This window comes from Microtus oregoni, unplaced genomic scaffold (genome assembly GCF_018167655.1).
Source record: "Microtus oregoni isolate MIOR12 unplaced genomic scaffold, Mior012 000047F_ref0000412, whole genome shotgun sequence".
NCBI classification, from domain to species: domain Eukaryota; kingdom Metazoa; phylum Chordata; class Mammalia; order Rodentia; family Cricetidae; genus Microtus; species Microtus oregoni.
In genome coordinates this window covers 4,976,898-4,993,238 of record NW_024543221.1, presented here as the reverse complement: position 1 = coordinate 4,993,238, position 16,341 = coordinate 4,976,898, and the positions used below count along the sequence as shown (strand labels likewise).

The following is a 16,341-nucleotide window of genomic DNA, read 5'->3' as shown; positions in this document are numbered from 1 at the left end:
TGCAGGTCACGGCACTCCTAATAAAGCTTGTCTGGACAGAGTTCACTTCATCATCTGTCTCTCACACCTGTCTGTGACACTTGTCTATGACACCTGTCTCTCACACCTGTCTGTGACACTTGTCTGTGACACCTGTCTCTCACACCTGTCTGTGACACTTGTCTATGACACCTGTCTGTGACACTTGTCTGTGACACTTGTCTCTCACACCTGTCTGTGACACCTGTCTCTCACACCTGTCTGTGACACTTGTCTGTGACACCTGTCTCTCACACCTGTCTGTGACACTTGTCTCTCACACCTGTCTGTGACACCTGCTGTTGACACCTATGGCATCTTTCCTAAAATTTACCTGGTGTGCTACAGATCTGTATTAAGCAATATGGCCTTGGTTACAAATGATTTTACAAACAAATCCTCTACTCCAATCCACATGGGGCCCTCCTCCCATAGGCGAGCTCACACTTCTGCCTGTGTACTTTTGTGCATACTGGGCCATGTGAAACAGTCCAGACTGGTAAAGGCAGCAAAGACAGCTGGAAATAACCGCTGACCAGGGCCACCCTAAACCAAGCAGCCCCCAGAGTAGTGCTGGCACCATCCAGGCACTTATAGAGATCAAGTCCCTGGAGAAAAGGCAGTGTGGCCGGCTGGCTCAAGTGAAGGGGCCCTGATAGGCAAGGGCCACCAGAAAAAGGGATGGGCAGATCCGGCCTGGTCCCTGTGCTAAGGAACTGAGGCAGGCCCAAGTGGTCGGTTTCTGATCTACCACAGCTCTGCCCGAGCCCACACCTTCACCCAAACTTGGACAACTAAGTCCCACCCACCCCCATGTGTGTCTTGCCACACCTCTTCTTCTCCATGTGGGCCCTGGGCCTCCACCTGTCCCCTATAACCCAATCCCAGATTCCACTCTAGAAAAAAAAAAGCTGCTCAAAACAGAAGAAATGGAGGGCCACCCTCTTCTCTATGTGTCTGCCACTCTGTCCTCCCATCATTCCAGGGTACCCTTGACAACACTCCTCCCATCTTAGACAGAGCAGACACATCACGTAGATGCCAGATGAAGCTTGCATGGACATGGAAAGCCACACATGAACCTGGAAGAGGCATGAGGAGTGGGATCTTACCACCAACCGAGTGGCCACTTTAATAATGGTTCTCAGTGTCCCTGCCTACTTCAGGGTGACCCCAGTCACAGGATCTCAGGCAACATGATGAAAAAACCCAGAGGTACAGCAGGTACGGAGGTGGTCACATAGCCAGTGGGCAGGTGCATGCTGCCCTGCTGCTGGCAGCAAGGACAAGATGCTTCCTGGTCCCTACAGCCGTCCACTTTTCCCTGAGAAGGGGCTGCAGGCTTGGGAAGCATTGTAGGATCCCCCACCATGGGCTCTGTCTCTGACCCAACTGCTACAGAGTCACTGGTCATTAGCTATGCATCCGCTTGCAGAAGGCTAAGCAGCATTCCCGGGCTTTCCTGGACACATCTCTCTATCAATCGGTAATCTCTAAACCTGATCAGTCTGAGGGCAAAATTCCAACACACGATCATGACTACAAATCACTGGGGACATCATCCCACCTTGCAGTGGGTGGAGGAAGAAATGTGCATATCCTCATACGACCACAAGAGGGAGGGAGCTGCAGGTGTTCCCCACATTAGAACCAGAAAAGCAGCCTACAGATGGCGCTTAGGAGCAGCAGCTCTACCATAAACCCTCAGCCATGGGCCTGAGCGCCCATGACCGGCTGGTTCCCTCCTATCACGAGATAGGAAAGCACTTAAGGGCCTGTCTGGGCTCCAGTCCCTCCTGAGTGCCCTGAGCCAGTCAGACCAGCAGCTTGCCCACTCTCAGGATTCCTGGTAGGCATCGGCCAGGCTGTCACTAAGATTCTGAGCCACAGGCTGCCCAGGAAGAGTCCCACTGATGTTACGGATGGCACCGTATGTCTGCTGCTGCTGCGGGGATAACGCCGTCTTCTCGGAGGCCAAACCATTCAGAATCCGAGGCACATAGGGCTGTTGGCAGATTCGAGAGTTAGGTCTTACTTGGAAGATGGCAGGTCTGACCCCCCACATCCTGGTCATGCCCCACACTCCCCATTTCCCCCCAGTGAGTGGATGCATATCAAGAAGTAGCAAAACGGAAAGAAAGAGAAATAGCATTCACGTGGGGGCATCTGGACCCTATGTGAGCCAACTGAGTCTTTCTCAGCAGCCAGAGCAAAATGGAAAGCAGTCTACAGCCCAGTTCTCCTGACAATACGAAGAAAAAAGAGTGACTTCCTCTGGTTCTCAGAGAAACATCCTTCCTGCTGCTGTACTCTGAGTGACTGTCTCAGCTTATTTGGGAACCAGGCTGTTTGGAGAGATACGTGTCTGTCAGTTATGCAACTTATGCAGCCTCCCAGACCCAGGCTGAAGGATTTTCCGCTTCACCCAGCCTGCTCTCCTTGCTGGCTGGCAGGGGCAAGGGTGTCTCTGGGTAATTACACTACCAAATACCTACTTTCTAGGGGTTTGTCCAAGAACAGACCTTAAGAGGAGTCTTTAGCCCCTAGAAGGACAAAGACTGAGGAGGTCACACCAATGTCCCACCCTCACACCTGTTAGGATGGCCAGAAGTCACCACTCTACCATCAAGGGCCATGCTCTACCCTGAGGTGGCACCCTGGAGGACAGAGGCAGGGAAAACCGGGAAGAAGAAGGGGCCTTTCCAACTTGGCAGCCTCTTCTGGAAAAGGCGCCCTATGCATTTGCTGAACTCAAAGGGGCACAAGTCTGCTGTCTCCTGTAGCTGTCCCAGGATCTCACACAGGACCTCCTGATACAGCAGCACTGAAGGTCCAACTCCCCAGGCAGTGGGGCTGAGAGACGGCAAGCGAGCAGGGCACTGTGGCCCACAGAAAGAAGGGCATCCATTGGGCAGCATCAGCCTCAGTGGCCAAGGCAGCTTCCTGTGCGCAGGTACAGCAGCATCCTGGCTGACTACAGAGTCCTTTCAATTGACATGAGTTCACAACTAGCCTGCCAACTGGCCTGGGCTCTCTTTTCAGCTAGCACTATGCCAGGGCATTCCTATGGCTTCTCTGGATGGGACCTTACAACCAGAGGGACAAAAGGCAGCCACCATGGGGATAGAAACACAGATCGCTTACTGTGAATGATGGGGGCACGTGGGCCTCTGTTTCGCTTCCTCGGTCACTTGATGATTCTTCTGTCTGTGGACAACAGCAGAGACACAATGACGAACAGAACTGGTCTCTCTGAACAAAGGTCCCCCAAACAAACAGACTAGTAACCAGCAGAACAATGGGACCAGCCGGCACCAGACTCCCAATGCAGCTCAAATGAGGGATGGGGACAGGGGCCAGGAATAGGGGAGGGACGGAAGTCACATCATACCCGAAGAAGAACCAGAGAAGGCTAGTACTGCAGCCACATAGGGAGGGAGGAAGAAGAGGAAGCCGCTGCTGTCCTCAGAGTTGCCTGAGGCATGGCAGGCAGCCAGGTGGGTACCTTGTAGTTCCAGGGGCTCAGGTGCTTGAAGCATCCAAAGCAAGTGTAGAGCAGGCAGGCCAGGATGGTGAGCAGCACCACCAGGAAGGTGAACAGAGTGGAGGGGGCCGTCAGACCTGGGAACACAGGTGCAGCCTTGAGGCAGGGGACTGCCTGTCTTGTTTGCTCTGTCAAGGAAGGGGCCAGGCCTGGTGCCTAAACTGTGGGTGACTGCTCCCTGGCCCCCACCTCTACCCCTCACCTCAACAGCCAGAACGGTATCCTCACAGCCAAGAGCACACAGGGTATAGGACCCACGTGCTGGCTAGAATCATCCCTAGTCAGCTTTTGGACACTGGGACACCAAGTAAATGGTCATTTGATAGTGGGATTGCTGGGACAGCTGCCCCCAGACTCTGGAGCCTAGGGCTAGACAGGGCAGAGACTCCCTAGGGGTGACTGTAGTACTCATATCCTCTGGCTCAGTCTCCACCCCCCACTGAACTGGTACTGGAGCTGTCTGCTCCGTGGGGATTTCTGGAGCTATGCCACACTTGACCTAGCTCAGTAGCCAGGTTGCCAACACCATACCAACCACCCTCACCCAGGAGCACCACGTTCCACCATACTGACGCTGTGAATGTAGTTAGGGACCCAACTGGCCGGTGTGCATATGGGAATAAAGGCCACTGGCACGGGGCCGAGAGCAGAATGCTCTTACCCAGACGAAGGAAGGAGAAAAAGAAAAGCCAGAAGAGGCAGAGGATGGGAGCTGCTAAGGCCTGGTTCACAGCAGCAAAATGAATCCTCTTCTCCAGTTTAGCCGGGAGGTAAGCGAAGTACAGGTTGTGCCGGTCCACCAGATGCTTGAGCAGGATGTAGATGAGACCTGCAAAAGAGGGGCTCTGAGCTAGGGGTCTTGCTGGGCCACAATCCCAGCACATAGGAGGCAGAGGCAGGCAGATCTCTGTGAGTTTGAGACCAGCCTGGTCCACATAATGAGCTCCAGGACAGCCAGAGCTATATAATGAGACCCTGTCTCAAAACATAAGGAATTAAGGCTGGGTGGTGGTGGTGCACGCCTTTAACCCCAGCACTTGGAAGCAGAGGCATGAGGATTTCTGTGAGTTCAAGGCCAGCCTAGTCTACAAGAGCTAATCAGGACAGGCTTTTATTTTATTTTATTTATTTTTTATTTTATTATCTATTTATGTGAATGTGTATGTGTGTATATAAAACCAAGGAGGTGAAAGAGATCAACTCTCTGAAGCTGGAGTTTCAGGCAGTGAACTGCCTGATGTATGTGCTGGGAATCAAACTCAGATCCTATGCAAGAACAGTATGTGCTCTTATCCACTGAGTCATTTAGCCACCTAGCCCTTAATTAATTAAATAATTAAATTATATTAAAAAGAGTCAGTCATGGCAGCACAAACAGCTACAACCCCAGTGTTTGGGAGGCTGAAGCAGAGGATCCCAAGTTTGAAGCCGATCATAGCCAAGACTTTGTCTTTATAAAATATAAAATATATGATCTATATAATGATGATGATGATAAAATTAATAATAAGGAAAATCATGACTGAGGAGCTAGCTCAGTTCATAAGGTGCCTGCTGCAAGCATGAGGGCCTGAGATCAGATTTGGCACCAAGGGCACACATCTGTAACCACAGCACTGGGAAGAGATAGGCTGCTCCCCAGAGCTAACCGGCCTACCAGTCAGAGAGCTTTGTGTTCATCCATAGTGGGGAGTAACAGAGAAAGAGATCTGAGAGCAGGCATAGTGACTCACACCTGTAGTCCAGCACAGGAGGCAGAGGCTCAGAAGAGCAGATCTTTGGGAGTTTGAGCCAGTCTAGTCTACATAAGAGTCTACGACACCGGGGCTGGAGAGATGGCTCAGTGGTTAAGAGCATTACCTGCTCTTCCAAAGGTCCTGAGTTCAATTCCCGGCAACCACATGGTGGCTCACAACCATCTGGAATGAGGTCTAGTGCCCTCTTCTGGCTTGCAGACATACACACAGACAGAATATTGTATACATGATAAATAAATAAATATTAAAAAAAAAAAGAGTCTACGACACCTACAAAGGGAGATCCTGTGCTTAAAAAAATCAAGGAAAGAAATAAACGAAGGAAGGAAGGAATCCAATATCTATCTTTGCCCTATACACCAAGTGCATGAACACCCAAACTCACCCATGCACACATACATACACACACACATACAAATCAAACAAGATACCATGATGGACCAGAATAGAAACTCATGCCAGACATGATAAGAGAGTAACTATAAGATGTCACTCTGTTAGGAATCCACTGTGACCTGGTGGTAGCAATCAGGCAGGTGTGAAAGAGTCAGCTGTCCACGAACCCTGAGACCGATGCCAGGGCCACTTACCAAATGGCACGATGATGGGACAAGTAATGCTGTAGGCCATGATGACGGTGAAGACACACAGCGTCCATGCATACATGGCTCCGAACTCATATTCAAAGGCCTGGTTCTAGGAAAGAAAGGGTTAAGGCACTCTAGGCTGGTTCTGTCCCCAAAAATCCTTCTATGTACCACGCATGGAAGATGGGAGGTTTCCAACAGGGTTGGATGATATGGGATTCCCCTCTGCATGCTGTAAATGCCATTGGTTAATAAAGAAACTGCCTTGGCCTGATGATAGGGCAGAACTTAGGTAGGTGGGGGGGGCGCGCTAAACTGAATGCTGGGAGAAAGAAGGGCAAAGTCAGGAGAAGCCATGAAGCCGCTGCAGGAGACAGACGTGCTGAAACTTTGCTGGTAGGCCACGACCACGTGGTGATGCACAGATTAAATTAAATTAAATGGAGATGGGTTAAATTAAGATGTAAGAGTTAGCAAATAAGAAACTAGAGCTAATGGGCCAAGCAGTGATTTAAATAATATAATTTCTGTGTGATTATTTCAGGTCTGAGCTGCCGAGCAGCCAGGAACCAACAAGTGGCTCCCTGCAACAACTGGGAAGGACTAGTTAGGATGAGTGTTACTGAACACCTTAGCTTTCTCTTCTCCAGCCAGCTCCAGATTCTCGTAGCTCACAGTCAGATCTTCCAAGGCTCTGTGTGTGCTCTCCTAGGGTTCCCTTGTAATTGTGTCCAACCACCAGGGTGATGAGCCCCTGGGGCAATACACCTGGAGTATACTCCATCGAGAGTCAGTCCACACAGACTGAGCATTCTCCCTGCCAACAGCTCAACCCTAGCTCAGGAGGCCAGAGCCAGCCCAGTTAGTACCACTGTAAAACAGGGAGATTGGTGGTATCCATCCGAAAATACGGAGGACAGCAACTGGCCTCCTACTTCTTCCCACCAAGGCATAGGGAAATAGCGAGCCCACACCACTCAATTCAGGAGGTCTGGAAAAGTGCCACAGCCTGAAAGATTTCTGACACCAGAGCACTCCTAAAAATTGGTCCAGAGACCCCCAAGAAGGGGATCTATGGGTTGTTTATCGTCTCTCCCTTGCTAAGCAGGTGCTTAAACCATTACAAATGTGGCTTTTAGCTATGTATTTCACGTGTAATGACTAACCTCATTGTCAGCTTGACCGGCTTTAGAATCACTTTGGAGGAGACACAGCTCTCAGTGTGAGTATTTCTAGAGAGGTTTAACCGATAAGACCACCCCCACCATAAGGTATGTGGCATCATTCCATGTGTGTGCTAAAAGTCCCTCATTGAATGAAAGAGGGAAAAGAGTCAGCAAGCTGAGTACCAGCATCCGGCTCTCTCTGCTTCCTGATTGGATCCAGGGTTGTGGCTGTCTCGGGCTCCCATCCCACAGGTACAAAATGCTCTCAGCCCCACACCTTCCCTCCACCATGGACTGTACCCTCAAACTGGAAGCCAAAATAAATCCTTCCTTCCTTCCTTAAGTTCCTTCTGCCCCAGGTCCTTTGTAAGGGGGATGAGAAAAGTTAGACAGTATGTGGCCGGACTGGTTAGACCACAAAAATCCCAAGCTCTTTCTTCCAGCCCATGATTCAGAGAAAGACTCGCCACGATCCAAAGAGGTACCTGGCAGAGGCGACCCTGGGCAGGGGCTTGAAAAGCACTTGTCACTGTGTCTAGCATTTATTCCAGAGAGCTGAGAGGCCCATGGGGGGGGGGGAGCACTGGGAGGACCCGAGGTAGTACCTGCTTAACATTCCTGCGGTCAGCAGCTGTCTTGGCCATGATCATGCGGAAGGTATACAGGATGAGGCCGGGCAGCCGCAGCAGCTCCATGCCACTGCCGATGAAGGCTGAGGCGATGACGTAGTTCACAAAGAAGGCACCCTGGTCTGGCAGGAAGACACACCTGGGGAGCGAGGCAGGCCTGTGAGCTGGGAGGAGAATGGGGACCTCTGGGAGGGCTTTGCCTGCTTCCATCATTCAGCGCACATTTGCGGAGACCATCTGCGTGTCAGTCACTGCGCTGAGAGCTAAGAGGAAAATCAGGCTATGATGCTTGTGACTGTCCATCACTGGGACAGCAGAGGCAGGAGGATCATGAGTCTAGGCCCTTCTAGCTACATAGCAAGACTTTTTCTCAAAATTTAAAATAATATAAAACAAATCTCAGTCCTTGAGAGGCAGAAAAAGGTAGATCTCTGTGAGTTCAAGGCCACCCTGGTCTACAGAGCAAGTTCCAGGTTCCAGGCAAGCCAAGGCTACAGAGAAAGCCTGTCTCATCTCAAAAAAACAAAACAAATAAACAAACAAAAACCCCAAGCCCCTTGCATTTGCACATCCTCTGGAGCCCAAACATAGGCATGTACAACATGGCAGGCAGTGAGGGGTACACTGGATGAGGACACTACCACAGCTATAGGGGTACACTGGATGAGGACACTATGACAGCTATGGGGGTCACTGAATGAGGACACTACCACAGCTATAGGGGTACACTGGATGAGGTGCTGGTGGGGTCAAGAGGCAGGTTCCGATTCTCCATCTTTCTTGGAGATAGAACTGGGGGGGGGGGAGTCTGCTGGGAAAGTGGGTACAGCATGAGAGGAAGGAAGGAAGAAAAAAGGCAGGGTGCGCTCCAGGCCTTTTCTGGACCAACACTGAAAGCTATGAGGAAACTGTGGGCATAACAGATCCAGTTAGGGCAGATAAAGCCCACAGTGCACAGCAGGGGCTCCATCTGAGGCTGGGGAAGGAGACAGAAGACTCTAGAGTGATTACGTGGGTACTGGGTACGGTGGAATTTAATTTTTTCTCTAACTTCTTGGTGCTGGATGAAGCCCAGCGAGGCACACCTCTAGCCCCTCCGTGCACCTATTTTGATTCAGTAGTCAAATAGCAGTGAAGCCATGGGTACAGAAGAGGAGGATGGAGCCTGGGATAGAGCCCTCAGGCAGCAAACTCAGCTTTGCAGGAAGTCTCAAGGAAGTTGCAAAGGAGACGCTGTGTGTGCAGGGAGACCACGAGCAGAGTTCAGAGTCAAGTGAGGACACTGTCTCCAGGACAAGCCTCAGGCAATATGCCAGGTGGGGCTCACAGGTCACAGAGAACAGGAACTGCGAGCTGGCCACTGGATTTGGTAGTCAGAGGCCTCTTTCAAGCAGGCGGTCCTGACTATGGAGCTATGGACACACTGTTACAGCTTGCTTCCAAGCCAGGAGCTAGTTAGGCAGGTCATTGTCTATCTGTAGCTGCCTTCTCCTGAGTCACCAGTCAACTCAGCAAGAAACAAATGCCCCAACCTTTCAGGCCAGCCTCTCCCACAACCATTCCCAATGAATATGGAGCCTTTGGGGTTGCGGAAAGCCCTTGAGTACAGTGAGCTAGGCTGAATAACTAGCCAGACAAGCTTGGGTGAGCTACGCAATATCTCTGACCCCACAGTCTGTAAGATTGAGACAGGAATAACATCTACCTCACAGCTTTCTCCCTCTCCCCCTCTCCCCCCACCTCTCTCTCTCTCTCTCTCTCTCTCTCTCTCTCTCTCTCTCTCTGTCTGTCTCTGTCTCTCTCTCCCCACTAGATATCTTCCTCTATGGTTCTCTATCTTATTTTTTGAGACCCTGTCTCTCTCTCTCTCTCTCTCACTGAAACTGGAGTCCACCCACTAGCTGGAGATGGCCAATAAGCTTCTGGAATCCTCCTGTCTCTGGCTCCTCGTGTCTGGACGACAAGTGAGTGTCATCACACACAGCAAGCACTTTATGCAGGGAGCTGCTGCCTCAGCCCCCCCTCCCCCATAGCTTCTTGTGAGGGCTGAATAAGGACTCACAAACATTTAGCCTAGAGCCATTCGCAATTCGGGGAGTGTATCATAGGCTTACAGTACTAACAAGGGCACACACCAGCCCTAACTGAGCTCCATTTCCCGGGCTAAACAGTCCACAGGCTACACAGTCACTAGGTTTAACTAGCATCCTTCCCTGGCTGGAGCATCACTAAAACCCAGCAGCGCCTCCCCCAGCGGCTCTGTGGTCTCTAAATAAGTCTCGGACGAGAAGAGTGACTGCCACTAATTAAGTCTTGGCCTAAATGACAATCACATTTCTGCAAGCACACACAAAGTAGGCCAGCTCGCACATATATTCCAGGAATGCAGGGGGCTGGTGTGGTTGCAAGGCCTGCTATTTCCAGGGGAGAAAGCCTGAGCTGAGGCCTGACACCACACTGCAGCTCCCTCCCCTCACAAAGCTCTTGAGATCTGCACTCTGGATGGCGACTGAGCCCATACTTACTCCAGACGGATGGAGCCATCCGAGGAAGTTTTGTCAAAGAGCCACCGGAAGAAGAAATCCAGGCTGAAAAGCAGACGAATTCCATGAGTTTCTTATTCATTTGGTCGTTTGTTTGTCTCGATTCTGGAGATGAAACCCAGGTCTCGCTCACACCATTCTGCCCTCCGGTTTTCTTCCCTGCGCTTAGCTGTATTCATGGCACACTTTCGTTTTCTTCCCCTCTAAAAGCAGCCCCAATCTTAAGACATTTGTTCCCTGCGGTGCCCCTTACATGTGACTTGTCACACAAGCTTTAACAGGCACTTCCTTCCACAAGAAGAACACAGCTAGGACGAGGCCCTCCCTTAAGTTTTGTTCGCAGTTGTTTGTTTCCAAAGACTTTCTATCATACTTCCAGACCAGATGGCAAGAACTGGGTCCTGCTTCTGAGTGGGGCTGGACAGGAGACGGATGTACCTAGTCAGGCCGAGGGAAGGCAGGATCAGCACCATGAAGATTAAGAATATGTAGACCTTTGACACCATGATCCGATTTTCCCCTGACCTGCAGGCGACAAAGACAAGTTGATTCAGCGATGTGCCTGTTCCCCCGGGGGGAGTAAGAGACATCCAGTCCAGAACAGGCTCAGACCCTGCTCACCTCGTCCAGTGAGACTCCAGCAATGTGGAATAGTAGACGATGGTTGGGAGCAGCGCCGAGAAGGACCAGAGCAGGAGTGTGGGGAAAAACTGGCTGATGATAGGGTCCTGAAAGACAAGAGCCACCACAAGGGTCAAGATAAGGTTGGGGAGGGTCTCTGGGGACCCAGTAGCTCAAAGTGCTCCTAGCCATGCTCCAGAACCAAAGCCATGCTGGGTAAAGGGTGGGCAGTCCTCAAGCCCTAGCAAATAAACAGTAACTGCACTTCATGGCTACGCGACCTTTACAGCTGAGAGAGGAGTCACACGCGCAATGCAACTCCACTCATCTGATGGGCCGAAGGAGACCAGCTTCTCCATCCCCAGTGATGTCCAGAGCTCCTCTCCAACTGGTCAACACCCACTTTCCAGCCACTTTCCAGCTTGCCACAGTCCCATGGTGTCTGATCCTAATCCTGTTTATACCAGCTGTACTGGCTACTGTCATTACAGAATTTATTTTTACTGATTAAAGGAACATAAAAACAGGAAGAAATTCTCTTTGAAACTAAGCCATGGCTGTCTAGAGGTATGGTACAGAGTGCTTGCCAAGTATGTGTGAGTTCCCAGGACCTCAAAAATAAATATGGAAAAATTTAAAAGCTTAAGTTGAACATTTTGAAAAGATTTATTAAAGTCCATTTCTAAAAATAGGTTGTTGAATTACGTAAGAGTAAATTAGGGACTGGAAAGGTGACTCAGTGGTTGAGAGCACTGGCTATTCTCCCAGAGGACATGAGGTAAATTCCCAGCACCCGTATGGTGGCTCACAACCATCTATAACTTCAATTCTAGTGGGATTCAACACCCTCTTCTGGCCTCCTCAAGCACCAGACATGCATGTATGTTTAAATGTTTGTTTTACTTTATTTATTCTTTAATTTGGGGTACTTGGGACAGGAAAGCTTTGGGGCTGCTTTCTTGTTATGCAATGAGCTACACCCACAGTCTAAGTTCTTAAACCCAAACTGGGATCAGAATTGGTGAAATAAGAACGTAGTTTATATAAGACAGACAAAGGGGACCTCTAACTGGCAGAAGTCCTCAGAAAAACAAGCCTTGCGTCTGCACCAAAAGATTGGCAAGAGAATGAATTTCACCTGTTGTCCGTCTAAAGCAAACTATGCCGTGCATACTTAGGTGTTTTTAAAAGTCTTTCAAGTCAGATAAATGCTCCGCCCATCTATCACAGGTGTAACATGACAGGCGACCAATCCAGCTAAAGGAAGAAAAACAGTGGTGGCAGAGCCAGGACCCCTCCCAAGCCCTGGATAGAGGTGTACATTACCACATCTGGCACATAACCTATCTTAGCCTCTTGAGTATCTATCATTGCCTGATCATCTGAGGTGTTTTGAAAAATATTCATTACCTACAGCAAATACAATGCTTTAAAACAAGACAATCAGGACTAAATTGGAAAGTAAAGCCATATATATATATACATCACTGGAACCATTGCTTAAATGCAATTCTACAATAAGTATTGGAGGCTTTGATTGGTTGGCTGGGGTTTTTTTAAGCCTTGTTTTTTTTCCTTGTTTTTTTTTTAATTATGCATGTGTATTTTTGCCTGTGTGCGTCTAAGTGCGTACATTCAGGCTGATGTGGAGGGCAGAGTGAAGGCAGCTGTGAGCTGACTGGAGCGGTGCTAGGAACAGAGCCCGTGTCCTCCAGAAAAAGGCAGTAAAAGTTCTAACCACGAGACACGTCTCCAGACCCGGCTGGTCTGTTTTTGAAAAAGGGTCTCACTCTGTAAACCAGTATGACCTTGAACTTATGCTCAACCTCCTGCCTCTCCCTCCCAAGTGCCAGGATTACAGGTGTGAGCCATCATGCCGAGCAGTATATTCTGCTTTTACTATAAGCTTACCAAGATAACCATGCAGTTTTTATAAATGTTTCACATTTCTTCAGGCTAAACAGGTATCGTTCAGCTCAGACGACCTTTCCTGTTGAGCATTAGACTGACCCCATTAAGTGAACATAACTGCGTGGCCGTAAAGGCTCCATGATAAATATGTCCAGGCCTGCTTAAAGCCTCAAAGGGCAAACGTGGACTGGAAAGGCTCCACTGGGTAAGACTACTTGTTGTGCAAGCATGAGGATCTGAGTTCAAATCCCCAGCAGTCCGTGTGAAAAGCCAGGTTTGTGCCTGCCTGTGCCCACAGCACTGTAAGCAGTGGAGACAGGAAGATCACTGGGCCTTCTAGCTGCCAGGCTTCTTCCAGGATCCACGAGAGATTGTCTCAAAGTAATAAAACAGGACAACTAATATCCTTCTCTGGCTTCCACACTTACACACACACACACACACACACACACACACACACACAGGGCAAACACGAGCTGAGTGACACGGCCCCCTGCTTCAAGCCTTCAAGCTCCACGTCCGGTTCCCACTGCTCCCACCACCCTCTCCCGGAAGGTCGATCACTCACATTCAATGCGTGGATGGGTTTGGTGACATTGAACTTGTCCATGGTAGATATAATGATGGAGGGTGTGGTCAGGAAAAACAGCACCACAAACAGAGTGAAGTTGATGCCCAGCCACTGGAGCCACCAGCGGACACCCTGGACGGAGAGGTTCTTCCTGCAGAGGGCAACACCAGCCAAGGGGCTTAGTCTCCCAGGCACAGGCTATCTACAACACGGGCAGCGCTGTGGCTGAGGCAGGTCAAGTCAACTTTAGGGAGGCCAGACTAGGACTGGGGCTGAGCAAGGCAAGTTCTCTGCGCTGGCCTTCAGCCACGGAAGGCCGAGTTTCAGCTCCTGGAGCTCAGAAGGAAAACAGTTGTCAGTAGTAACGGGAATTCCAGTAATGTCACAGACACCCGACACCGTCCAGGCAGAACTCCGGCGTTCACACTTCTTGAGGGATGCAATGCTTTGGAACTAATGGTACGTTCTTTCCAGGGAGGGCATGGGCTGAGGTGCAGGGAGGCAAGCAGGGAGCATAGGCACAGCTGGTCCTGACTCCCCACCCCACGGAAACAGCCTCGATTCTGGGATGCTCTATGACCCAGAGGGCAAGACGGTCAGATGTCAGAGGCTGAGCTCAAAAGCGAGGGATAACGTGCATCCAAGCTTTACTCCACCCAAGCAACCAAGAAGGGCTGACGAGCAGGCAGCAGGTCTGGGTGCCTCCATCCTCGCCCGAGATCTACAGACACGGCTCAGCTCAGCAGCATGCCTCCATTCTACCTAGGGCTGTGCTGTGTAATGTGGCAGTCACATAGCCACATGGCTACCGAGCACTTGGGATGTGGGGGGCCTCAGCTAGAGAGGTACAAAAAGCATAAAATAGGCAACAGATTTCCAAGACCAAGTACGAATGGGAGAAACATGAGTCTTGGTTTAAAAATATATATCGCATGCTACAATGTTAGCATTTGGAGTATACTGTAGAGGTTTAGATTAAAATTAATTTCACTCACGGAGCAAGTGATAGCACACGCCTTTAATCTCAGCACTAGGGAGGCAGGGTGAGTTCAAGGCCAGCCTGGTCTATAGAACAAGTGCCAGGACAGGCTCCAAAGCTACATAGAGAAACCCTGTCTCAAAAAAAAAAAAAAAACAAAAACAAAAAAAAATTAATTTCAATTATTTCTTTCTTGGCTACTAGATAGTTTTTAATGACGTACATAGCTGACATGATATTTCTTCTGGACAGTATTTGAATGTTAAAGACTGATCATGGGACAAAGCATAGACTCCTCTGCCTGACTTAATCAAACACATCACAGCACCGGGCCCAGAGCCTGGACTCCACGTGACCTGTGCAGCTGGCAGTTAAATGCGAGGCCACAGGTCTAAAGAAGGCTCAATGCTTGAGAGTGCTGCCTGCTTCAGGGGATCCAGATTCAACTCCCAGCACCAACACGGAGGCTTACAAGCACCTGTAACTCCAGATCCAGAAACAATGGCAACCCTCTCCTGGCCTTTGTGGGCACCAGGCACAGAGATGGTACACAGACGCACATGCAGGCAAAATACTCATGTACATAAAAATTAAAATAATAAAACCAACAAAAGTAGAATAGTATCTGGCATATAGTAGGTGTTTAAACATTTGTTAAAGAACTGGGCATACTGGTGCACACCTTTAATATCAGAGGCAGGTGGGGATCTCTGTGAGTTCAAGGACAGCCTGATCTACTAGTGAGTTCAGCTATGAGCCCCATCTCAAAACAACCAAAAAATAATAAAATAATAAATATTGGGGGGGGCGATGTTTTTTTTTCTCTCTTTTATTTTATTTTTTAAAAAAGAAAACATACTATCTTTTTTCATTTTACATACCAATCCCAGTTCCCACTCCCTCCTTTCTCCTGTTCCCTCTACCTACCCCTCCATCCACTCCTCAGAGAAGGTAAGGGATATTGCTTTGGGGAAGGTCCAACGCCTTTCCTACTATATACTGAGTAAAGTATCCATCCAAAGAGAATGGATTCCCAAAAAGCCAGTACAAGCAGTAGGAATAAATCCTGGTGCCACTGCCAGTGACCCTGCAGACTGCCCCAGCCATACAACTGTCACCCACATTCAGAGACCTAATTTGGTCCTATGATTGTTCCTTCCCTGTATGGCTGGAGTTGGTGAGCTCCCATTAGCTCAGGTAAACTGTTTCAGTGGGTGTCTTTGGGGGGATTTTTTGAGACAGGGTTTCTCTGTGCAACAGTCCTGGCTATTCTGGAACTTGCTCAGTAGACCAAACGTACAGAGATCTGCCTGCCTCTACCTCCGAAGTGCTGGGATTAAAGGTATTTGCCACCATCACACAGAAATAAATAAATATTTCTTTAAGAAAAAAAAGGCCAGGCCACATCTATGCTCCAGGTAACCAGGCAACACCCCCCCCAACTCCCAATGCCCCATCCTTCTACCCACTCCCCAAGCTCTGCATAAAACCAGGTCTTTCTCCCACCCTCCTGGGAACTTACCAGCAGATGTCCTCAGGGTACGAGGCAAAGGTGACGGTCCACTTGGAGACACAGAGTTCTCTGCTATAGGAGGATGGCTGGGGCTCCCCTTTACACCGAAGGCCCTGGCACTTGCAGGCATTAAAGTCTTTCAGGATGCTGTCGAGAAATGCAGAAGCTGTTACGGTGCGGTTCACCTGTGTGCCACACACAGCTACAGCAGCCACAGACAGAACACAGGCGAGCACAGGATGCCTGCCCCATTGTTACTATCCTATTATTAGTGCTCGAAGAGACCCATGTATGGTGTGCTACACACTTGCAATCCCAGCACTGGAGAGGCTGAGGCAGGAGGATCATGAGCAGATGTGGCGAATCGAATAAAATGACTCCCATGGGTCATTAGGGAGTAGCACTATTAGGAGGTGTGGCCTTGTTGGTGTGGGTGTGGCTTTGTTGGAGGAAGTGCATCACTAGGGAGGTAGCTCTGAGGTCTCAGAAGCTTAAGCCAAGC

General features: G+C 49.7%; 1 protein-coding gene across 3 annotated transcripts in view; it reads right to left on the bottom strand.

The window, feature by feature from the left end:
• Positions 1–1,119: 1,119 nt before the first annotated feature.
• Positions 1,120–16,341, bottom strand: part of Tmem63a (transmembrane protein 63A) — a 36,755-nt gene continuing 21,533 nt past the window's right edge. For all 3 annotated transcript variants that reach the window (XM_041635497.1, XM_041635498.1, XM_041635499.1), the window contains exons 13-23: positions 15,849–15,986; positions 13,345–13,498; positions 10,866–10,972; positions 10,683–10,769; positions 10,227–10,289; positions 7,678–7,840; positions 5,910–6,015; positions 4,224–4,391; positions 3,524–3,639; positions 3,163–3,225; positions 1,120–2,023 (exon numbers count right to left, since the gene is read on the bottom strand). In XM_041635497.1, the coding sequence (XP_041491431.1) occupies positions 1,856–2,023; positions 3,163–3,225; positions 3,524–3,639; positions 4,224–4,391; positions 5,910–6,015; positions 7,678–7,840; positions 10,227–10,289; positions 10,683–10,769; positions 10,866–10,972; positions 13,345–13,498; positions 15,849–15,986 (1,333 nt within the window). In that variant the 3' untranslated portion in view covers positions 1,120–1,855. The remainder of the gene's footprint in view (positions 2,024–3,162; positions 3,226–3,523; positions 3,640–4,223; positions 4,392–5,909; positions 6,016–7,677; positions 7,841–10,226; positions 10,290–10,682; positions 10,770–10,865; positions 10,973–13,344; positions 13,499–15,848; positions 15,987–16,341) is intronic.